Genomic DNA, 25,668 nt, shown 5'->3' on the forward strand with positions numbered 1-25,668 from the left:
ATAACGCAGATGCAGTTTGCAATCTACCTTTCCACAGATTTAGAAGCATTTAAGGGGGCGATAATCCTTTCTGTCAGTATCTTCACTAACACTTAGCTACGACTAGCTATAATGTAGTATTTTACCTAGTTCTCTAATCTGTTTCTAAAATATTTTTTTAGCACTTTGAAAATAATAATGTAACAGCTAAGCTTTTATTTTTAAAGTCAGTATTAACATCTATATATGGAAATTGAGGTCAAATAACTGCTGTACTTTTGAGAAAGCAAGGGGTACTGTCCAGAGTGATGCCATTTTACTCTTAATCCATACATACACAGTTCCTGCTCAAGGAAATTAATTTACCACCTCTCAAAAAAAGAAGAAAATGTGAAAATACAATCTTCAAATACAGACATAATGTTTTACAGCTGACAACTTCTGAGTAATTACAAAAATCACAGTGTTTATTTACAGACTACAATTCAAGTACCTTCATTATATTATTCTGCCAGGTTCATTTCAGCTGCCTTGCCTTTTTTTCAGTTTTTTTTTTTTTTGTTCAATATATTTCTAAGCCTATTTAAAATGAAAGGAAAATGAAATCCTCACTACATCATGGTTTCAGATCCAATCCATTAGAGAAGGACCTTGAGATGAGAAAATGCATTCCTCCAAAGTATGTTTTATAAATAATAAAAAAACCCTAAAATGCACGCAGACATAGCGCCCACATCCTCCCAGATTTCATTTGCATGATGTTCAGCTTTAATGCATAAGCTGCTAGCAACTTAAAGGAGGGGTTTATACATACACAGCTTAATCACTACTGTAATCTTACATAAGATTACAACAGCCATTAAAATGATCTTTTGCAAACAATCTTATTGGTACTAGCTAAGGTGCCGGTTTGTCTTGTACCAACAGCAGGGAAAGGTTTATAAAGACATCCAAAAAGTTGTGAAAAGTGGGGCTCTGACAATTAATGACAATTGCAGAAATTTAATGATTGGAACCCAAGGTTGGAGAATTCAGTGCGGCTGCTTAGCACTTCTTGAACAACCTGCCGTGCAATAAAGTTGTTTGAAAAAAACCCTCATTCACCCTCTTCCTTCAACTGCTTGTTCACTTTTCCTGAGGAGGTAGAAAAGACACCAGAGCCAGATCTACCAGGGACTAAGTGGGCTACATCAACTCTTAGCAGTTTCTGCTGTGGTTGTATGACAACACAGCTCCTCCCTATTTCCCTGCAGACAGTTCTCATCTTCCAGGTTAAGAATTATGAGAACTCAGAAAAGGGGTTGAATCCCTTAGGGATTATATAAATCGTCATTATGTGCCTGGAGCACAAGATGCTAAGGCACTGTGTGCATGAGTAAGAACTAAAGTATGCCAAAACACACAATATATTAGAGGTAGACTGACACTTTTTTTGGTCTAAAAACACATTGCTAGCCCTCACTGTTGAAACTAATAGTCTTTCAGTAGTTGGACTGCTCCTACTACCATTACTCCTACACAACAAAAAGGTAGAACTAGGGGACTAGCTGGATAGGACAAGATTTACGGCAGCGTTCCCGTTTCCTTGTTGAAAAATCCAAACATGCCTCGCCAACAGACATATTTGGGATGGGAAAGGTTACATCAGTTAAAACACACAAAGTCAAGACAAGTTTTTTTTTTTAAGTGATAGTAAGTTTACACACAGTTCTTTTTTCCCTCCTTTAGTAGAGAGTAGTTGTTCCTTCCCACAGCAAGGGTGGCAGGAAATGGCAGAGAAAGGAAACGTGCTTGTAGTAGCTGTCACAGTCCCCTGTCCCCATGTGAAGGAGAATCTTGCAAGACTGGCTATCCAAATTAAAGCCTCTGGATCTGTAGATAAGGGTTCCAATTACTGTGCAGTATTATTAAGTTCAATTTCACCTCACCAGATCTTAGCGGAATTTTCAAAGTAAAAACTATGTTATAGATCACAGCACTGTAAGGAAACAAGATACAACAATGTGCGTTAGTAAATGTTATCTACAGATTTTATGAAGGAAAAAACTTGCTTAAAAACTAAGTTAAATTTATATTCATATTTTACTACTATTTTAAGCAAATGGATAAAGTAGAAACATCTATTGGAACAAATACGCTTCAGTGAAGGAGAAATGCTCACCCAAGATTCAGCATCATGCTACTCATGCGACACATTAAGTGTTACTATGTAAACACTAGGAAAAAAAAATCACTTGCTTTGACAACTGCAGAGTAAAATAATTTTCTAAGGGACATAACTGTCCTTCAGATGAAAGTTAGTTTTATCCTATTTAATTCTACACTGTTACCAATTTAAATCCGGCCCTAGAACATTGAGTTTACTATGCTGTGTTGCACACGTGTGATGCACACGTCATTTATCAGGATTTTTCATTATTTTTGGGGTGGTGTTAATTGCTCTATATCCCTATTTTTCCTTCCACTAGAACAATGACCAAGTGTGTCACTGCTTTGTGCACCATTACACCATACCCTCAGGTTTAAAATGGAGTACTTGCAGTTATGGAGGAAGTGACCCTACAACATTTCTTCTACATTTCTGAGACCTGCAAGAGAATTTGTCAGCTCCAAGACAAGCTGCTACAGGAAGAAAAGTTGCTGTGGTCAACACTGCAGCTCTGTATTTTAAATGGATCTGATGATCCCAAAATCTTAGGACATGAAAGGCATGTGCCAACTATGTGGTAGGACTTCACGACTTCAATAGCAGCTCTGAAGGGACTACAATACAATCAAACATTTGGGACAGAACAGATACCATTATTACTGAGGTCATTGTACTCAGTCCCCACTCTATACACAGTGTCTTTTTATGTACACTGAATTTGGTCAAAAAGATCACATCTTAGGCAAAGAGAGGTAACAATCAGGGTCTGCGTTTCTATTCCCAGGGTACTGCTTGGCAAACCTGTATTCTTGAAGTACCAAAATAAAAACCAAGCATATTCATGAGAAAAGCCAAATACCCACCAACATCAACTAGACAGGACTGATAATAGTTTGGTATCTTGCAAGATAAAAGTCCGTTAGCAAGACTGCTAAATATCAGCTTTTAAACTCTTTAGTATTTACTTTTAACTATGTCAAGGAAAAAAAAAAAAGGAAAAAAAAATCAACAGCACACATACCAAGGTTTAGACTTAAAATGTCCACAATGTCTTTCGTAAGTGAGGTAAGGATGAAGTAATACCTATTTTCTTTTAAAAATAACAAAAGTAAAAATCAAGTATAATGAAAGCACATCAAGAAACAAACTGTACAATTTCTGAACTGCACTGTTTATTTTGCTGCTTGAAACCTAAGTGACAGTATGCCACTATAATTATGGGGTTTCTTCTAAACCTTTACTACACTGCAGGTACAGAAATATACGGACACATTTTTGGAGAATTGACATTTTGCAAAATGCAGCAAACATTTCAATTTATACATGAGAAAAGGAAGTGTTCAAAAGGGTATGCATTTCAAGTTATTGCAGGTTATTTCTGTGAGAGAATTTCTGCAGGTAAAACATGTTTAAATTTAACCAACAGTAACGTGTCAGTGTATTTAAAATCATGACAAAAATCTTCTCTCTGGTCATTAACTGCCCTTTGACAAATTACTAGGATGTTGTATGTTTAGGGCAAGATGTCAATACAGCATAAATCCCGTGGCATTTTGGTTTTCTTCTGGAGATTAAAGCTGTTTTTTTCTTGGGATAAATGCAGCAGCAAAACACAAACCAGCTGATCAAAAAAGCACTTCTGCCATAACTCCAATAATTTCAGGGCACACCAACCGACAGTAGTTTTGCCATTCCCAGTTCTTTTAAGGTTTACATCACTGCACTGTTGCCTTAAGTACGTTTGTAAAAGCTTGTTTTCTGTTAGGCCAACTTGCTGACTACAGCCTGGTTGAGAGAATTTAGTTGGTTGGTCCATTTATCTAACGCAGTATACCGTGCACCACCTCTCTTCTGATGATCCAGTTCTAGGAGCTGGTTGACTTGATCAATTCGGCCATGTATAGTGCTAAAAGTAAATAAATAAATAACTATAAATCACTAATGCACATGGAAATAGGAGCTAACAATAAATCAGAGGTAAAATAAGAGGTCTTCTTACAAAAGAGACACACAAAGTCCATTTCAGAATTGAGCACTTTTATAATATATTGTCCTGGGTAGTAGTGCCTATTGAGTTGTCATCATCAGTGGAAATCAAAATGAACTAATTCATAGGGCAATGCATATTTTATCTCCCTAGCTATGACCGACATGTAAAGCCTGAAGCAATACGAAGTAAACAGTTCTTGAAAGGCAGGGAACAATGAAATACAGGGTTTATTTAAAAAGAAATTTAAATATAAACCCATGTGTGGATTATATTTTCCTAGTAGATATAATAAGTTACCCTCCAAAAAAAAAATTTACAAACTATACTTAAGTTTTTCCAGTCAAGGAGAGCAGACTACTAATTTGTCAACTTGAAAATGTACTTGTAAACATACATGGGTATAAACGGCAATTACTAAGGACAATAATTTTCATAATTTCATAATAAGTAATTTATTACATAATTCAGAATTAAAGTAAAAACATGCCACTCAATATCTCTCTATGATTTTCTTGGCTCACATCTTACAAATATACTTTACTGCTCATAAGCCAAGCAAATCCAAACAAAGTCAGCATCATTACCTTGTGGTTCTAGAATCAACCAGTATTGTCACAATGCACAAAAATACTGTTTTGTTGCTTCTTGTATACTTTGATTATTTTAAAGTAATTAGAGATCAGTAGTCAAGAATATAGTACATACTTATCCAATATGCACTGCACAAGCAAGCTTTCCACATCAGCTACATCTATGTTTAACTCCTAAAAGAAAAAGAAAACTCATTATGCTGCTACTCTGTTTTGCAACATTAAATCCTTCCAATTTTTATTGTCATATGAAGAATTTGGTTTCATTTCCGTTTCTTACTGTTAAAAAGTATCAATTCAATAATGATCTATCATGCAAAAGAATTCCACCCAAAGTGTATATTGCCAATGACCAAGAGATCAGTAACCTCTCAGAAAAGTCTGAAGAGGCTAAAGCAAAATTTTCGGAAGCTCCAATAATTAGTTCCTTTGCTGACTTACTAAAAAAAAACCAAACCAAAACACCAAAAAAACCAAACCAACAAACCACAAAAAAACCCAGAAATAAAATAGGACAATAATTATATCAGAAAAGAATGGGTCTGTACTCAAAAAGCATGTAGAGGGCTAATTGTGTCTTCTGGCTCAAGCAAGTTCTACAAATGTTAAGGTTAGCTTAAAAAAAAAAAGCCTACAGAGTTCTGAAGATAATTTAAGCACAAAAAATAGGCATCTCTAATACTTCATGATATATTTTGGAATGCTGTGAATTTTTGCAAGAAAAATCACAGACTCACAGGAGATGGAAATAGTCATCTATTGTCACTGGGTTTTGATTTTGTTCTTTCCAGATTAGGGAACGAAATCAGTGATTCTAGTATCATAGTCAGTTTGTTCTATTGCCACAGTTCTGTAACTCTTACAACACAGACATCTGAAGATATCTTTTGAACAAAAGGAATTAAAATTTGAATTTTAATAAAATTTACATTCATAATTAAATTTTGAGCTATAAAAATTTCACTTTTTCAGTTTCTCTTCAGCAAAGTGCTTTTCTACACCAAGTAGAATATGGTAATGGAATATTTCAAAGTATATCATAGCACATGTTATAAAGAGCATTTGGACTATACTTGGAATTAACATTTTCTCACTGCAAAGCTGCCAGCAGTGCATCAGTACTACTTCATAGTTTAGATTATATTTTACATGTTCTATTTCTGGAAGCACTGTATTTACTTAAGAGCTTTTATTCACAATTAATCATTTACTTAAACAAATGCAAGGTTCCACTGACACATACCTTAGAAATAAAAGGAATATGTATTCTTGTGTAAGGCTTAATTAATTTTATAAGCACTTGTGTTCTGATGTTTCGCAAAAGCTCTGTAAAAGAAGAAAAAATAAATACCGTAAAAACAACAGTACTGAAATAAAGATGCAACACAGCTCTATATAGAAAGATATCCTAAATACGATGATCTTTTAAGGTAGTAATTCAGTGAGGTGGGGAAGCACAGCAAAATAGGGGGACCCTTTTTTTCCAGGGATCAAAGCAATATGTAACTCTGAAGATGGACAGATAGAGTTGAAAACCATTCAAACGTGGAGCAACATATTCCCTGGTAAAAATTTAAATTGTTCAAACTAACTGGCTAAATCAAACAGATTATTGCACGGTATGTTTACCCCTCTAATTTATGGCTAGAATGCTTGCCTTGTACAAAGTGAAAAGAGGTATTCTTAAGGCTCTGAAACTAAGTCTGCATGCATTTAACTTCATGGGAAATACTCACTTTTTAAGTTAAAAGATCAGGGCCTAATGGTGTAATTATGGTGAGGAACTGAGGAAGTATAAAACAAGAGTCTGCAGGAAGTGGCTGATTTTTCTTAGGTAAGCTAGTGCAGCCATTGTTTTAGAAACTTTTACATTACTAAAGAAAATTTGGATAAAATAGAAGCATAATTTACAATTTTAAATTAACAGAAATGAGCTAAATCCATTTTTACTTAACTAGTTACACAAGGACTGTTTATATAGTGAAAAATAACACTTAAGACCAGATTATGTATCTCAATAAAACCAGTGAGATTGAAACAATGAGACAGGGTATGTAAGCATTATAACAAGCACACACTCTGTGTAACTACCGAGTGAAAAAGATGAGAATGTCTTTTTTTCCCCCCGGATATCACTAGCAGACTATTATAAGGGGTGAAACTCAAATTCTCTCCAATCCTTTGAGTCAGCTGTCCTCCTTCTCTTGCTTTCCAGTTCTGTCATACTTTCTTCCTTTAGCATCCATCTCTCTAATCTTAGAGACTACAAGACTTTGAAGCTTACCAGTAGTCGACATGTAACAGCAATAGAGGGGTTATATTTAGTTTCCCCTGCTGTTTGCCATGTTCTCTTTTACAAACAAGAAGTGTAAGAAAACCAGGTCCCTGGATTTAACTCTTTTCTTTCATGTAACTATTCAGCTAAATGGTCTTGCAATGCCACAAGCAGCCCTACTCTCAATGAAAACAGTAGTTATCTGAAAAACTGGACACTATATTCAAGTGAAGGGTCTTTTAAATGTCATATACATGACAATTTCAGGGGGTAACTTTATTTTGTCACGTTAACGGAAGGGATGGGCACGTGTTAGTGTGCTCTCCTGTTTCATTAAGTAGAGGTACTATAAATCCAAACATTGTTTTCAATATATAAATTAGAATTATGTATTTTGTTACATATTTTATGAATACACATTTATTAATTCAACCTTCATTACATTGTCTGCATATTTTGTCTTTCATCTGAAGTAGAAAATTAACCACATAAACTAGCAAACATCTAACTGTTGAGACTGACAGAAACAACCTTTACAAGTAAGGGCTGCCCTCATTTAATCCTTCCAATGGAAAAAATACTCAGTGCCTAACACCACTGTAGATATTGTCTTGAACTACCCACTCTCGCTAGAACTTTCTTCATCAGGCCTGAACTACTTCACAGTCATTCTACAGGCCTGGATGCATGCTGGCCTTGACCAACTTCTAAAGAACTTGGAAACAGTAAGGCAAGCATCCACAAGTAATTACAAAAGAACTCTTACTCTGCTAAGAGGAAAAATAAGCCGGGTGGGGGGAGCTTACCAAATAGTGAAAAAAACTGATTAAGGTACCCTGCAAACATACCTTCAATGTGCTCCCTTATGAAGGGATCGTCCATGATGTTGCTGTGATTTGTTTTCAGAATCTTCTCAAATTCAGTGATGTCATTATTCTGATAGGCACTTCAGAAACAAAAAAAAACACCAAAAAAAAAAGAAGACAATTACTATTTTTAAAAGTTAAACAGACTCATAAGACTTTGTTCCACCTCTTCTAAAAAATCCCTGTGTTAAGTGTTGGTGGCAAATATTCAGAACCTTTATAAGGAAAAACTGTTTCAGGTTGAGATGTAACAGAAATGACCTTTCTCCTATTTCAATTTTAGTAGCATTTACAAAAGTTTAGTATGAACATTTAGTTATTCTGCAAGTGCACTCTAGTTTAAAAATTTTTGTACTTTAAGAACGTATTCTTTAAAAAAGCCTAGACCCTAAAAATAGCCAATTTTGAGAAGTATCATTACTTGAATTTTGGCTTCATGAAGCCATACTTTATGGAACAAATAAGAGCTAAAAGGAGTCTAGAGGGCTGTTGCTGTTCCTAGAATGTCTTACACTGAATTCTAAAAATACTGGAAGATGGAAGAAATCCTGACTTCCATGATTAACCATCAGTAATTTTGGCATAATATTACATTTTAGATTTTTATTTCTAGCTTATTTTTAGTACATATATTGCTTAACTAGTCAAACTCGTTTTCTGAGAAAGGGTTACAAAAAGAAGGTGGGTTTAGAGAGTAGTGGCACCACAGCATCATTTAAAGGCAAGAGCTGTAACCACTAATTCAAGACCTTTTTCTTGAAATATGGTTTTTCAAGTCTATCACCTCTTCTTACAGGAACAGTCAGCTGTAATAGGGACTATCTACTAACCCATCAAACTTACGCAGCAATTTAGTTATATTAAGCTACAGGCTATCAATATTTAACCTGAAAGACATAGTGCTCAACACATGCTTTCAATTTCTGTCTAATACTAACATCAAACATTTTAATAACATTGTCTATCTTTCCTTCATAGTCTCTGCACATTTTCAATTTTCAAATTATTTTTAAACTGGTCAAAAAAAAAAAAAAGTCATCCTTTATTATCAGCAAAATAGGCAAGAAAAAGACAAGTTAAACTTCAGGTGAAACTTGAAGAGTTTATAGAGTTATATGAGTGGAATGGACTATATCACATTGAAACCAGTAAATTTTACTTGATAATTAAAAGGAATTTCAGTTAAGTATATTTTATTGTTTATCCCAGAAGTCTCTTTTTACCATATGTAAAACATTTGAGTTCCCAATGTAGAGTATAGGAAGACTTAAAAACATAATTGTAACCTTTGGAATTGATTTTACCTTCTGCTTATTTCTTATCTACACTGCTTTAATTGCATTATTAATTTTAAAGAAGCAGTTATATTCAAATATCAAGTTAAAATATATAAATTAGGAATATGAAAAAAAATCAGATGGGGTAAGGCCATCTGGAGTTCCTTCTGCCTTAAATTTACATGAAACTATGACAGTGAAGTAGAAAAGACATGTCTAAAGTTATATTATTGGAAAAAGTCCCTTAATAAACTGCCAAATCATTTATTCATCGTTATGTCAATAACAGATAAACATCCTCACTTTCAGAAACAATTTGTATGCATACAATGTATGTTACACCATAACAGTATCAGAGCAAGGGTTGCCCCAACATGGTATCAACTGTGTATTTAAAAATGTGAGCAGACATTACTTCTTACATAATTGAAAAGTGGGAAAAGTTTTCCTACTCATTCATTTTTTTTACTTGATAAAGCAAAGGCAGGAAAGAGTAGACGGAACAGGTTAGCTTCACAGCACAGTATACAAAAACTGCCTCAGTTCAATTTATTTTGCCTGATGATCTTAATACCATAAAAGTTCTCATATCACAGTTGCCTCTAAGAGATAATGAAGTATTCTTTTGATTTTCACGTATGTTTGAAGGATAGGGAAGATTATGTGAGAGTCGGTTTCATATAGCTAAATTATGAAACTCCTTTACTAATCATGACATATCCATGTATCCAATTATTCTATTGGCTTTGGTACGAGATGTCAGTGATCTCAGTGTCTCATAGATAATCAGCCAAATCCTAAAGACCAGTTGCACTACAAGGTGGGACAACTTTATTCAAGGGAAGAAATGAGCATTTTGCCACTGCATAAGAAAATCCCCACAGTAGAATATAACATCATGTTTATGTACTCCTACCTGGTACAGTATAAATACTTCGGTATGTCATAGTAAATAAAAGTTTCTTAAGAAAAACAAACAGTCCACAAATGTTTGCCCCACATTTATGAAATAACTGTGTTAGCTGTGCAGAGAAAAGCCACCTCTAAAAATATTCCACTTATGGTTTGGACACTACATCTTTTTATTTTTTGTTCTTTTCTGCACAAAAATTAAAATCTTACCTTACTAAGTTTGTCATTGCTAGAATCTCTGGATCATTTTTGTATGGTTTAGCCTACAGAGAACAGAAAGCACAATATGCATGTTTAGATTGTAAATATTTTTTTCCATTTTTGTCTTTTGGGTAATTCCCTATCAATTCAGAAAAGGAGGGGGAAAAAAAAACAAAACCAAAAAAATACCTCCTGAGAGTCAAATGGGTTTATTCCAGATTTCATAAGCATGTTTGCTAAGACCAAGTATTTTAAGCAAGTAGTTCTTCTGGGGCTCCCTGATTCATCATAATTCTTGAATGCTTCAAAAAAATCAGTATGTGCCTTTTCAAACTCTCCTTCTCTTAAGTGCATTTTGCCTCCGCATTCTGAAAAGAAAATACAGATGAAGAGAAAAGGAACACTGCGTGCTTGTTGCTGACTACGATAATTGTACTCAGAAGTTCCATGCTATTTCTAAATAGATTACTGAAATATTTTCAGGAGTTTTTTCATTCGCTGAAATTGCTAAGAAAAAAAAAAAAGCATTAGGAACTTCACATACAGCATTGCCATTTAAATGAACCCATTCCAAAGAAGAAAAAACAAAACCCAACCCACACCATAAATCTAAAAGAACAGTAATCCTCACAGCCAATAATTATTTAACCTTCTGTTAAAATACTGTAAAAACTATAATGGAATTTATCTCCATTTCAAAGGCAATAGAATTCCTGTATTTATGGAATTTTCCCAATCTCTTGAGCAAAACCACACAGAAAACTTGACAAATACTCTGTATCTCCTTTTATTTCTGAAGTACCCACTGCTGCCTGTTTGCCTGTGCAAGTGCCTACACCAGGGCAAGAGGGAAGGCACAACAGTTTTTTTCAAGACACACGGCATGTTTCCACTATAATTCATCATTATGGATAATAAATAATATTTTCAAACACATCTTAAAGCTCTTCAGTTCCTGATGAATTTTAGTGAGGTGAGACCTCAAGCACAAATTTACAAAAGGGGATTGCAGAAATAGCAGTCCCTTCCACTAGCAGTCCTGTCAAGCCTTTGTTTTTATCCTTTGCAAAGGCTTTTGCATTTATCCTTTGTTGCCTGCCATGGTGTCAAACAGCTCAAGTCTTCCTCTTGTTCTTTTATTGCTTCTCTCCTACAGTGTATGTAGCCAACTGTCCTGCCCTTCTGACCAGCGCATCTGGTACTTAGGCACCAGAACAGCAGAGCTGAAGTCCTACAGGAAGCAAACATTATATGATGAGACTGCAGCCACTGCATTTATAGTCCTTTATTCACATACGGTTGGTCTACCTCTGAATCTACAGAATCCTCTGTCTTTATAGTTGGAACTAGAAAAAACGTTAATTATCAGATTTTCATAAAACTAATCTATGCAACAGAAGTTAAATGAAAAATTCAAAATTAACTTGCCTCTGATAACTCCCATGATCAGTGGATGAGGAATGGCTGACTTGATGTGCAATGACTGTTCATATAGTGCTTTAAGTTTTTTGTTATTTTTCTGTGCTGTATACATTTGAATTTCCAAAGCATAGATTTCCAATAGTTGAGTACCTTTTTTTAGATCATCTTCCCCATCATCAGTCTAGGATAGATTAAGTAATAAATACTGTGAAATTTTAAAAGAACAGTGATTTCAGTTTTATACTAGTAAAAAACTGACTACCAAATACTCTCAGCAATTTCCTGTCAGAAATAAGGATATTCTTAATACTTTAAAGTTTTGATATAAGTATTAACACAAAACTTAATACTGAAAGAACTTATCACAGGCCAAGTTCTGAAGTCCTTTATTAAAGAGAGTCAGTATTTTTATTTAATTAAATGCTTTCCCTTTAACAACTTTCAGAACTTTGCCCTTTATTATTTTCCACTTTCCTTAAACCACACACTCAGTATATAAATGCAATGGCTGACACACATATGTGTATATATATATAATACACACAAGTCATCTGCTGCCTGTAACAGAACCATTTCCCAGGTATTTGTAACCCATTTTCCATGCTAAAGGAAGAAAAGGGGACACAAACAAGCATAGCAGGCTGCATGGCTTATTATTTTTCCCCCCTTCCAAATGGGAAAGTAGCAACCGTACTTTCAGTTTTGAGTAAAGGTCACTTGGAATCTTCACTACATTGTAAAATAAATGTCTGCACATTATTGATTATTCATACATGCTTATCATCCTTGCACCTGACTAAAAGGAAACTTAATCAGCAGTTGTGAATAATTTTTAAAAAATCATCTTTAAGCAAGAAACAAAACACTTACTTTTTGTTCACATTATCAAAAAGATAAACAAAAGCAGGCACAATAATTCTTTCCTCTGTGCTGAAGCTCAGCAACATGCCTCAAAGGCCAACAACAGATGTAAAAAAAAAAAAAAACAAACAAAAAAACCCAGTGTTATTTACTAAGCTACAGTGATTTAGAATATAAAGGTACCTGGCATGACTGATGCAGCTGACGCAAAATCTTTTGTAACTTTCCATATTCTTCTCGTTCTAAATATAATTTGCCAAGCTGTAATGAAACAAAAAGTTGAAGCGCTTAAGGTCTATTAAGATTTCACAATTATAATTTGTAAGAGTTAGCTGAAGGTGTCACAAGCAAAAGCAAAAACCAGTAAGTGATATATTTTACCTTTGTGTTTGTCTTAAACCACAATCTATCATTCTTAGCATCTTTCAGAGCTTCAAGTGTTGTTTCATAGAATTCCTGAAGCAAATCCATCTGACATAAAAAATCAGAATTCTATAATTGTAAACAGCAAATTTGTACCTGTTAATAAAGTCAGTCTGAACAAACTAAAGTGCATGCTTGAACTTCAAAATAAGAAAGGTATCTGCATCTTACTGAATGCCTGCTTTTAAACTGTAAAGAGCTTCTAAAGTAACAAAACTAAGTACACTTGCTTTTTCTTATATGAAATAGATATAATTTAAAAGTATTCACATTTTAAGATTTGCAACCATCTATCATGCTAGTGAAAAATGAAAGCCACCTTATACAAGCGCATCTTACATAACCAAGTAATAAAATGCTTACATTATGTAACAAAAGACAAATACTAACAGGCAACATTCCTCCTACTTAAAACAAGAAAAACAAAAATAATTTACATATCAAAAAGAAAATACAATTTACAAAGAGAGAGAAATGGTCTCTCCTTTATATACTATCAGTGCTGTGTGAAAGAAAGCTCTTGAGCACTTCAAACCGTTTCTTTGCATAAAACCCCAAAATACAACATCTAAATGGAAACCAAAGTGCTGAGCATGACCTTTAACAAAGGTTCTACAAAGAATGCATTAATATTGTTTATGGCCATTGTTGGCTATACATCAAGTTAAGAGTTCCAGATTGTCCCTCCAGGTCTGGCTCCAACTGCATTTAGACCAAACACACCGACCTCTGCCAACAAGGTACAATCTGAGACAATCCTTTAGACCTTAAATCATCATTCAGCTATTAAACTTTCATCTTCTATGAATGGCAGGACAGGAAGGATTGTGATGACGACAGAGGAGTCATCACTAAAGACCAGTGATCCTCCATATGCAGGTGCTACTCCCAGGTAGTCAGTCAGGGGAGCTTTCTCGTCTCTGTAAAGCTTCTACAACACCACAAAAGGAGCTGGGCTGTGTATCTATGAACATGTACCTAGCTTGCACAGTACACTCAAAGACATGTATGTATGTAACACTGACACATCATTGCAAAGTTTTTCAAAGATTCCCCTCTCGCCACAAAGTAAAAAAAAAAAGTATTGGTATTAATTACAAATTATAGTTGAGAAGGCACTTACACTGTGTAACTACTATGCTAAAAAAAAAAGAAAAAAAAAGAAAAACTAAAAGCAGTATTTACTTTAGTCATTAGCATAGAAATCCCAGGTAAATCTTGCCAAAACCCCCCAGATTCATGAAAAATTAGTGTGTTGATAGAATCCATTAAATGTGGGAAATTTATTTTAACATGTAACAAAAATTAATACTGTAAATGTTCTCTATTAAGATCAAAAATCCCAAAATCAACAGACTACCGTACACAAAAAAGTCCATAGTTAAAAATATAAAAAGGAAAACCACGGAGATGAAACAACTGATGATCTAACCTGCTTGGAAGTAGAGATATAATCAAGAATAGAATTGATGGATTTTTCAGAGTAATTCCTTGTAACTGCACTCCGTATGTAGGTCAATAGCTGTTTATATCTGTTCATCATTTCAGGAAAGTTAGTCTAAAAGAAAAACAAAATTAGGTTATAATTTTTGTTTTAATGATTAAAAACTGAGTTATAACTTGCAAATACACATACAGAAAAGAAAGCATAACAGAAAGACTATGCAGTAGTGGTTGCTATTAGGAACTTTTACATCACCACTTTATTCATAAGCAGCAGAATCAGGAATAACTTCAGCAACATTGCATGAAATAGACGTTTAAAATATCTCAATGAAGAAAACAGAGTTGGCTATACAACTATTTGGAATGGTTGCATACGTAGCATGTAAATTTTTCACTGTTTTGTTCTGGTGGAGTACACACATATAGAAACATTACTGGTTTCGATGGTATGACACCTCAGGATAACAAGGACTGAGCCTCAAACTTTCAGAGTATTAGCTGGCTGCAGAGCAGCTATTTTGCATTCATTTTACCTTTGACTTGCAACCACCACATAATTTCCCTGCCACGTCTGTAGTAGCCATCAAGGGCCGCAGAAGACAAATTCTGGCAGATTTAATTGTCATAGCCACAAATTAGAATAATAAGATACCTGGATCAAATACATTATTTATGCTATTTATTCTCAAGTGATAATTGATCAAGTGATAAAAAAAGAAATTCCTACCAATTTAAAGTTTATTTTAATCATCTGTTTCAGAGCTTTGAATCCCCATTCTCCTTTTTCACCTTCGAGCTCCAAAACCTGAAATAGAAGAATTTTTTAAACAATATTGATGAAAGCTTTATTAAAACGTAAATTGCTTTGCATCTTGTTTAAAATGTACATACCCATACACACCTTTCCTCCCCACACACTTTGTTCTTTACAAAGTAATGTTTCACTCTGCCCTCTTCAATTTTACTCTTCCCTGGTATTATTGAGAAAGTTAGCGAGGGTTATGTACCTTACTAGTTTTCTACTCCTTCACTGATGTAGGGAGGGTGAATTGTTACTTAACAGATTTTTTTGTTGGTGTTGTCTAACACCAAACACTAAACTTTAATGCCACTTCATAAATACATAGACACAAAAAAGTTGTAACACCCCCTGCAAAACTGACTCAACCCACCCCTTGACTAAATTAGTCAAAAATTTACACTTCTGAATTACTATAGTTTCTTCACATATCAGAAAGGCTTCTAAGCTTTAATATAACATAGTTAAGGGAATGTTTTGTAAGTAAAAATTTTAGAAAGTTTTTTTTTAGGTCATGTATATAATACTGTTATACACTATAAGTAAGCCAAGAGATGCAAAAATCTATTTTTTCTTTAAAAAGTTACATCTAACATATTGCTTCCTGGTGGTAGTGTGCAAACATTAAAAGTTTAAAACTGACATGAAGGAAAGAAGCTCTATGTCACTTAGTATTTATGCATTTAAAGCTTTGAAATCAGATAGCAAACCAAATATAACATGTTGCATAAGACACTGGGGAAAACATTTCATTTTAAAAAACGAACGGATCTGGCTTCTATAGTTGACATATCAAAACACACTTAGGACTGTTTAATTAACTGAAGATTAAAAACTCAGTTCTGCCATAAAATAGGACTATTCCATGTCCTATTTGTGCTCCCTAAGAATGATCCTGAAAGGCAGTCAGCCAGGAGTCTAAGCTGTCCAATGATAAACTTAGCACATTAGTAAGTTAAAATATGAACATTACTCTTAAAATAACTTAAATGGTAATCAAATATTTTTAAATGTGAATTAAGATAAAAATAAGAGATAGAACATAAAGACAGCAAACCTTCTGAAAACTGCTTAATGCTGCTTTGGGATCATCTTCCTTCAAAGCTTTGGAATTGTAGTATTGATTTTCCAGATCCACATTTGGTTCAGAATTGCTGTCTTCAGAATATTCCTACATTTTAAGGAAAAAAGAAAACAACAATTAAAATCAGAGAAAAAAAAAGAGAAAGGTTCTGGTATCTAGTATTCTGAAAAGCAATAAAATATAGTAAGACACATTGCTCAAAGACACAGAATGCTTGTATATGAACAGAAAATCTTCAGGTTTAAAGCATGTAACAGGTATGGACTCTTAGGATGACTTCCTCTCTCTCCCATTACTAGGCCAGCTTTACCATCCACCAACACTTGCCTGTCAACAGATTGCTTTATGGACTAATGAACTCATAGCTCTACCAACTTCGCCTTTATGACAAGTACAGACTGTATTATTAAAATTCTGCCAATTTTGGTGTTTAAGGACAGATGCCTAAGAGCATATGCCATTTCAGTATGGGGGAGAGAACATGCTGGCCACTAGTCTTCTAAAAGGCACACTATTCTATGACCTTTGCTATCCACAGAGAAGAATCTGGCTGAGCTGCCACACAAGTAATGATTCAGCAATGGGGAATATAAAACGCTTCCATGAATCTCTCTCTAATCTGCCTTTTTATGCCATTAAAGATTCATACTTGTCTAAGGAAATTAAAAAAAAAAAAAAAAGAATAATGATGATCACACCAGCTGCTTCTGTGCTGAGATGTGCAGGAGATGATTGAGAAAATGCTAAAGATACCGCCAAAAAGGGTGGGGTGGGGCATAGGCACAATAATTTAATCAAATAATTATCCATCATGTACACTAGCGCCAAACAAATTGAAGAATTTACTTCTACCAATTATTACTTCATTAAAAAAAAAAAAAAGTACTCCAAGGCTTTTTCTGATGAAAAAAACCCAAGTGTTTTATCTTCTTTTGTTGAAGGACAGTGTGTGTCTGAATTACAAAACGCTAACAAAACTCAAATAATAACTTAATTTGAGGTTTACACAAGTCAAAAATATTTCACACCTCTGCATTTTCAAGCCAACTTCTCTCAACAGAGTTCTTAGCTATTAGGAGATGAACTGTTTAACAGAATCTGTTTAAATCTCAAAGTTACTGCCATCAGAGCAACCTTCCCTTGTAACAATATAAACAATTCAGAGTCAGGTGCCCTTCTTTAAGTTGGGAGTTTTTCTTTTACTGTACTTCATCAGGCACATTTATTCTTTTGTTCATTCATATATTGTTAATATTAATGGAATCCTTCAAAACCATGGGAAGGAATGAAAAAAAGATGAGGCAAAAGAGAAGTTTTAAATTAGCTCTCTCTTCCCACAGTGCAAGCAAATCTTTCAAAGTTTAACTTTTCTGAAGTTCTAATGGAAAAATTAATTATAGGAGCTCACAGTTGGCCCAAATTTTATTAAACATGGTCCTACAGACATTTATCCTTCAACCTGCTAATGTTGCTATTTGTTACATGTAGGCAAGTTGCTCACGTATGTATTTATTTATACTCACACGAAGTACTAGTATTTAGTGAGAACCCATGGACTTCAAAGCCTAGTGAATTCCACAAACCTGTTTTCTGAATTCCCAGAGAACTATAAAATTTAATACTGAAAACTACAAACAAAACAGGAAGCAAGTGTCTCATTTCAATGGGCAGACTTTCCTTTTGGTTAGCTTGTTTTCGTAAATTCCTTACCCTATTGATCTGACACTGGCGGAGCAACTACAAGAACATGCACATGACGTCAACAGCTGTAAGCATTATCAAGCACCTTACGAAGATACAGGCTGCCAAAGCTTAAACAACATAGCATTTAAGATACATGTAATCAGCTGATGTCTTGTTTCCACTAAACTTGAACAATGGGGAATATTTTTGGCAGAAGTATCTATTTGTAAAGATAAAAAGGAAAGCAAACTAAATTAATTCCTTTTAGGAAGCAATGTGCTCTGCTAGCCTAAAGCCAGAAACATCTAAATGTTCATCTTAGCTCTGGCAGTGATTCTGGATGTTGACTCATGCAGGAAGCCTTTTTCCTGATCGTTTTTCTCAACGCTACTTAAATATCCCATAAAGCTATTTTCATAATAATATTAATACATAATAAAGAATAAGTGTTAAGTCTAGAGATAATTTTTTTCTAATGGAAACACTTTGAAATGCATCAAAGGTAGTGTTTTATGTTCTCACAGCTGTATTTTCCCTTCACTTGATGCCTATTCGCCTCACATCAAATTTAGGATGTTGATATGGACTCAAAGGTCCAAGGGAGAAGGGCTTTCCTACTTCTGGAAAATGTAAGGTGCTTACTTTAAAAGACATATTTAGATTTAATGGCTGTGCAGTATGATACAAATGTGAGAACATTCTGCTTTTGCCAAAAGCAAAAGTTAAGGAGGAAAGGAAAAAGTGTGAAGCTGTATCCTCGAAGTTCAAACTAAGAAAAAAGATGCATTTCCTTCTCAGCATGGAAAACAGAAAAGTTCTTTTAACAATAAATTCAGAGACCAATGCTTAACCTTTCCTCACCCTCACTTTTAACACCCCTGCTTCCTGCCTGAACAACTTCCCCAACTCAACCCTTTTAGATAGAAAGTTTGTTGCATCAAACAATGCAGTACCAAAATAAAAGTGCACAAAAAATATCACGTTTACAAGGATTTCTACAGAACTCTAAAAATCTCTACTATACCATCTAGATCTAATATTCTGCATAGTAAAGAACACCCTTCACTATAACTCTGAGATATGAAAGCACCTGTGTGATATACTTAAGTTCCAGATGACATAAAAAAAGTAACAGGCCTAAGTCTTTTCTTTTTTTAAGATCTTGGTGATATTTTTTAAATGGACATCAACACTATCAGTACAAATGAAAACAACAGCTGTCTAACTATGCAGAACTGATCTCGAAACCCACGTAGTTCTCCCTTCCTGACAGGATCAAAACAAACAAGTGAGGCTTTTTATTATTACTCATGAAATTAGAAAGCCCCGATACAGCCTTAAAAAAAATGTAGTTAAAATTAAGACATTATTTAAGCATTGCTCCATTGAAAATCTGCATGTTCTAAATGTAGTCAGTTAGAAACAATCCAATCCCATCACATCACTTTTTGGGGGAAGAAAAATTACACTAGCTCAACTGCAATGGAGATAAAACCTCTGATGTAGCTTACTCTACCTGGAACATAGTTCTTTCAAATAATTTTAATAGAAGTTAAATTAGTAACAAGGAACCAATTTAATTTACAAGTCTTTATTGCATTACGTATTACGTTTTCACAAATTTCATTTGATCTAGTAAACAGTTTTAAAACATTAAGCCCCAGTTTCTAAAATGAACACACACAGAAGGCAATTCACCCTGGTCAGCTTTAACCATCCTTTTTAGGGCATGGATCCATCTGCAGTTTCTCCAGCAGCAAAGGCAGGTTAAGAGCACCCGGCGCTCCCCTACCCTCTCTGTTCATTTCTGGTCCTAGCATCCCCTTCACTGCAGCGACTCAACATGTTACACTGTACGAGTCCTTGATGATGGCTGATGCTGCCTGGGTTGAGAGAACAGGCCCACCAACGCTTACACAGATACAATCCTGAGCCTGGCGAGCTGTGGCAGAGGGGCAGGTGACCAGGTAGGGTAAGAAAACCAGCTGTGGTTTCAGAAAACTGAAGCAGGAGCCTTACTCAATGTGGTCTTGAGAGATGATACAGAGCTGAAGCACAGCACCTCTCCTCACAGACAGAATAAGGTACATGAACTTGGAGACAGTAACACTGTATCAGTGACATTTAACAGCAGATTCATGGTATTCTAGTAGATTAGAGTGTCACATTAACCTGGTAAAGTTAAGCATGTGCAAAACCAAAGATACAAGTCTTTTGTGAAAACTACTGCTGTTCAGTTACTAATTTTCTTGTCTCCTCTCTTGGCTAAAGCACTTCCCTAACCTCTACATTGAAAGTGGAAAGATAAACTTTTGCTTCTCTGTGTATCGTTCACTAGCTGCATAGGAAGCAAACCCCTACTTTGCAAACATTTTTAAAAAAAAAAAAAAAAAAAAGGGAAAGTAGCAGAGGATAACTTTCCAGACAAAAGACACCATACAAAGAGTTCTATTTCTGTAGAAATTTATCCTTCAAGGACATTGTTAACAATAGTTATTACTGTCAATTTTCAATTGCTGGTAATTTTACCAAATTTCAACCACTGGGCTGACTCAAATAATTCTTTTTTTTCTGAAGTGCAATTGTTTCTGAGAATAAGTCTGGTACAAATTTGATTTTACTTCAGCTAACTGTGTTTCATAACCATGGCATTTAGGAGGTCTGCTAACTCTAGGACTTGGAGCAAAGACCTAATATTTTGCAAGAGCACTAGTGATGCGGGGTTGGGAGAGGGCGGTCAGTTTGTTTGTTTTTTTAAAAAACAACACAAAAATGCCCAAATGAGGCCAACTGGAAAAAAAAAGAAGTAAGTAACTCCTCAATATATTAATATATTAGCTTGCCAGCTAAATTTCTTGAACATTTAATCTACAATGAATATGCACTATTTTCACATAGCTCATATGCACTGGCTGCAAAAGTGACCAACCGAACACCATCCTGGCACTAAGTACAACTTTCTTTGCGTTTGCTCTTCCTGGACCACTGGCCCCCAGGCCCCAGGACAAAAAGCAAATAACAGTTTCTATGTTCGTTTGACACCGGTATCCAGGCACACGAATATAAAGAAAGCAATCAGACTGGAATGCAAAAGAGTTAAGGGGGCAAAGAACAGAGACAAACCGTGAGAGTAAAAACAAGAGTGTGACTTGTGTAAGAAGTCTGCAACCACTCAACCATGCATTGGGAGTCCTGGATTTCTTTTCCACATTCCAGGTCTCTCTGCTCTTCTGCTCCTACTTGCTAACTCTGCAAGTCATCCAGTGCCTGCTGGCTCACACCGGGGCTGACACCAGGAATAAGTCTAAAGCCAGCGATTTGCAATGGGGTCAGTACACTTCCATGGAAAGACAGTGCTCTGCTTTTGGTTTTATGTTTTTTTAAGCAGAAGGTGCACTGAAATGAGACGGGAGACTGTAGAAAGAAAAAAGCGGTATTATGACACGTAAAGAGTCTCAAAAAGAAGTGGCTTCCTTTCTACCTCTGTCACATAGCTCTCCTATGGTTACAGGCATCCTCTTCTAAAAGTCCAGTTTTTAGCATAACTTAGATCTAGTTTACTTCTGTTTAACACCCAACTGCGCATCAGATCCTGGGGAGCTCTGTTCTGAACAGAGTGCTAAATAACTCTCTCTCAAAAAAAAACCCCCAAACCCACAACCAAAACAAACAAACAGAACTTACTGACACTTGTCAATGTTCAGAGGGAAAGAATTTCCTGACTAATTATTCTCACGCTTTTTGCCTCAGTACTTCTTTCTGAGACATTAAGGTAAAGAGTGAAATAAGCCCCAAATATATTAATTCTGTGTTTAACGATGAGTCTGAAGAGAATGCATAAAATAAAATATCAGGACACACACAGAATCCATATAAAACATGAAACAGTAATTAATTCAGAGAACAGCATATCCCATGTCCTCTGTGAGGCTCACTGAAATTTTTTTTTTTTAAATCACACACTAATGTAATTAAACATAACAAAGAAGCAGAAGAGGGTAAAGTGGATCTACTTGATTTGGTATTTCCCTAGTTCTAAATGCTTGGGTTTTGCAAGCATTATCACTCTCTTGTTTGCAATATATATGTATTTTTTAAACTGAAACATAAAGAGGTGGGAAGAGATGACAACACCTGCATGAAATTTCTACTGTATCTATTAAAAGTGGATCAATATAAGGTAGGAAAATTTCCCTCTCTACTGATGAGATTGCTTATCAAGTTTGGTCATGTATAGAAATTCCTTTTGAAACAGAGTATATTTCTTCCCGTTGGAAAGAAAGAGCAAACCCATTCACGTTTACTAAGCTGCCTTTCTGACAGCTTGAAATAAAAAGACTGCCTATGTCGTAACAACACAGCCGGAAAAGGGAAACCCTCAGCAATCTGAAGGTCTGCTCCCCATATTTGAACCTCGCCAGTCCTCATGAACCTGTAGCCATCTCACCGGGCTGCAAACTGCTGGCTGGTCATTGGAACGATAATACAGCTCTTCCGCTGAAGTCACTAAAACAATACAACTCCATAACATAAAAAGACAAATTGCTCAGCAAACAGATTTGTCTATCCTTCCCCCCGATTAATTTTGAAGTTGAATTTCAGAACACAATAAGATGCCTCATTAAGAACACCGCAGACAAATTCCTTATTTATTTAAAACAAAACAAAAAAAATCAAGTAGATGTATTACAACAACTGTCAATGTGTTGTCACTATGCCTGGAAGAATCAATTTCTGGAGAAAGGCTGAGTTTAGTCTCAAAGTCAACTCTAAACATAGCTTTTTGTCTGAGTCTGAAAACAAAAATGGAAAAAATTTCTTCCTCCTTATCCATCCTCAAGCTGAAACTAGTAAAAAGAACCTGGACTGCAATCATCTAAGACACCTAACAGCACCAAACTAGAAATTAAAATCGAGTGGTTTTCATAATGACCAGTAAACATTATTCTGTTCATTGAAGCATGAAGTGGAATAATCCATGTTATAATCAAGGCTGTCATTGTACATTAGTAGCAAATTGTGAATCTAGGTCCATCCACCCACAAATATAAATGAAATTTTTTCCTGGTATTCAGACCTCCAACAGATGAAGTTAACTTCTATAGGAGTGGCTGAGGTCATTTACATGCAAAACCCTGACTTCTAACTCAATGAAAAACTAAGCAGAAACAGTCAACTATGATCCGTAAAGTGGGTAGTCTTCAGTTGTTTAACAGTAGTAATTACTCTAATTATACAAAAATCCATGATGAAGCTGAGAAAGAGCTGGGCCTTCAGAATATCTGTCCACATTTCAGTTCAAGTGCGAAATGTGCATGCTCAAGGAAATGTAACTGACTGGTTCTACATAAACAGCAGGACAAGAGCACATTTAAAGAGGAGCAGCCACACTCACTTCCAACAAGAGCTGACAAAAACTTTGAGTCTTCTTTTCACTACTATCTTTATGCTAGTAGCTACCCTGAGGCCTGAATCTAGTTTCACCATACTGTATTTTGAAAATATAGCTATTTCTTCTTTCATTAACTGTTTCTCCAATTTCTGTGTCTCCTCCTATTCCTTAAAGAAATATTCACCAACACTCACATGTGGTATTTTATTTTTAATTTTGTACTTAATCCGAGTATTTTGCGTTGTACCCATTTTTTTGTTTCAAACCTTTCCACAGCAGCCTTTACACTGAAATTGAGAACCACGCATCCTCTTACAGTCTTCTCTTAATTTAACTAGATTTATATCAACATCTTCAGGGCCCTTAACTATTTTCCAAAACAATTTTGTGGAAAACTGCAATTACAGTCTCAAGCACATCTGAAAACAAGACCCAATCGTGGTTTGTTAGTCCAAGAATGCTGAAACTAGTCTGGTTGGAATATTTTTAAATTCCAGGGGTTTTTTTCCCCCATCAGTTATAAATCCAGATTAAATTTTAAAAATCTGTTTTATTTAAAGATGGCAGTTGAAGTATTATTTGATGCTTTATATGGGAGTTACATACTGAAAAGAAAACATTAACATGCTCCTAATTATTACAAGCAGTATTTTAAATTTTGGAAAGGTCTGGGCTAGCGGTAATTAATGACAATGAAAATGTTCCAGGAAAAGTAACTGCAGTCAGGAAACTTGAAATTTGCCACAAGCAAGAAGTTTCAGGAAGGTTTTTTCCAATGAGGAAGAAAGTACTTCAGGAAAAAGAAACACAGGAAAAAGCATTAGACCAGCAATTATTCTTGGTGAAAACTGACATAATGCATCATGAGCTTAGAGCTGCACTCTCACACAAATTTACATGTAGACAGCTGCATTTAAAGATTGAGAAATGCAATTCCAATGGTTTCTCTAGATGTCCAGTTCTCACGTTATGGATGTTCAGCATGAATTCTGCTGTGTTTAGTATGCCTTTGATTGTACCACATGGAAAAATAAGCACGGTATTTTAAATCAGGACACGGATATCTGTGTTAAAGAAAACGAACAGAAATTGATTTTGGAACCAGCTGGACCAACAAAATATTGTTAATAGTCACAGTGTATCTCCTTCAGAAACCTTGTTTGTAAAAGTTTGTGAATTCATTCATTGACTTAAGTGGAACACTAACAGTTCTTGGAATACTGACACAAGCAGCTCATAAGGTTAAGATGACAACGCATGACAAACAAGCACTCTTGTGTGAATTTAAAAAACTCAAAACCAAACCCAGATGCTTTTATTCTATATCCAATGTCATACAGCCATTCTGAGCAGCTCATAACAAAAACTGCCCAGAAACTATTTCAAATAAAATCAGACAGCTCTTTTAAGTGATTTCGTAAGTAGCAATAATTATCAAGTAATTTGTTAGAAAGCAAGTCTTCCAGAAGCAAGGGTCTGGGGTTTTTCAGTGAAACTGCAGTACTGTAAATACAGGTTTAGCTGAAATGAATGGAAAACACTCTCAAGCTTCAACCATACATGGCTTTTGTTAAAAATGTCTCTGTTCTAAAAACCTATGCAAAATTCAGAAAAGCAAAACCACAACCAAACAAACCTCAAGCTCCAATATAAGATAATGGCAATAGAATTACAACTAATCGGACAGCACAGAAAACATTTTATTTCAAATATGACAGCTATTTAGTTTACTAACCTCCCCCAAGATGGTTTTACTCACTGTAAAACCTTTGTTTCTAATAATTAAAGATTTGTTACATCAAAACAATCCCATTATATTACCAAATTTTCCCCAATAAATTGGTCTGTTGCTAACTGCAAGCAGCACTTTTTAAACTAAAGGCTCAGAACAAAACCTGGTATCAAAATATGACTAGACATAAGATAAAAAACCCCAAACCTCGCAATTTAAAAAAAAAAAAAAAAGAGGGGGGGGGGGGGGGAATGGGCCAAAAAGCTCACTAAGTCTAGAAAGGCAAAAAGTTAAAAACGAGTACATCCTTGGCGTGTTGCACCAGAAACCTGCTGTGTGGCCATTTCTCCTCGCTCCCCTTTCTCTTCCCCCCACTTTTTCCTCAGTTTGTCGCTCAGGCAAGCACACGAATGACATCTGCCCCCGAGGACCTCTCGCAGCCGCGGGTGGGGAGGAGGGCAGACAACTTTATGACTTGACTTCATGCCCGGCACTTGGGCCAGAGGCAGGAGGAGGGCGGGAGGCAGCGCGGCGGAGCCCTCCCCTCACCCTGACCCCTGCGGAAGACAGACGGGGGCCCGGGCTCG

The 25,668-nt window shown here is 35.4% G+C and overlaps 1 protein-coding gene across 3 annotated transcripts; it reads right to left on the reverse strand.

Moving 5' to 3' along the window:
• Positions 1 to 527: 527 nt before the first annotated feature.
• On the reverse strand, positions 528 to 25,272 carry COPS2 (COP9 signalosome subunit 2). Of its 3 annotated transcripts, none has more exons than XM_035899325.1 (13): positions 24,247 to 25,272; positions 16,248 to 16,361; positions 15,119 to 15,196; positions 14,378 to 14,503; positions 12,904 to 13,014; positions 12,706 to 12,783; positions 11,668 to 11,842; positions 10,429 to 10,607; positions 10,249 to 10,301; positions 7,832 to 7,929; positions 5,952 to 6,034; positions 4,824 to 4,882; positions 528 to 4,034 (listed from the first exon to the last, which is right to left on the reverse strand). In XM_035899325.1, the coding sequence occupies exons 1-13, from the start codon at positions 24,331 to 24,333 to the stop codon at positions 3,890 to 3,892; spliced, it is 1,386 nt and encodes a 461-aa protein (XP_035755218.1). In that variant the 5' UTR covers positions 24,334 to 25,272; the 3' UTR covers positions 528 to 3,889. The 3 variants fall into 3 exon arrangements, with proteins under 3 accessions (XP_035755218.1, XP_009642314.2, XP_035755220.1); XM_009644019.2 differs by having other exon boundaries at positions 12,904 to 12,993; positions 24,247 to 25,269; XM_035899327.1 differs by lacking the exon at positions 24,247 to 25,272 and adding an exon at positions 21,081 to 23,662.
• Between the last annotated feature and the right edge of the window lie 396 nt (positions 25,273 to 25,668).

Source organism: Egretta garzetta, unplaced genomic scaffold (assembly GCF_000687185.1).
Source record: "Egretta garzetta isolate BGI_Z169 unplaced genomic scaffold, ASM68718v1 scaffold287, whole genome shotgun sequence".
NCBI lineage: Eukaryota > Metazoa > Chordata > Aves > Pelecaniformes > Ardeidae > Egretta > Egretta garzetta.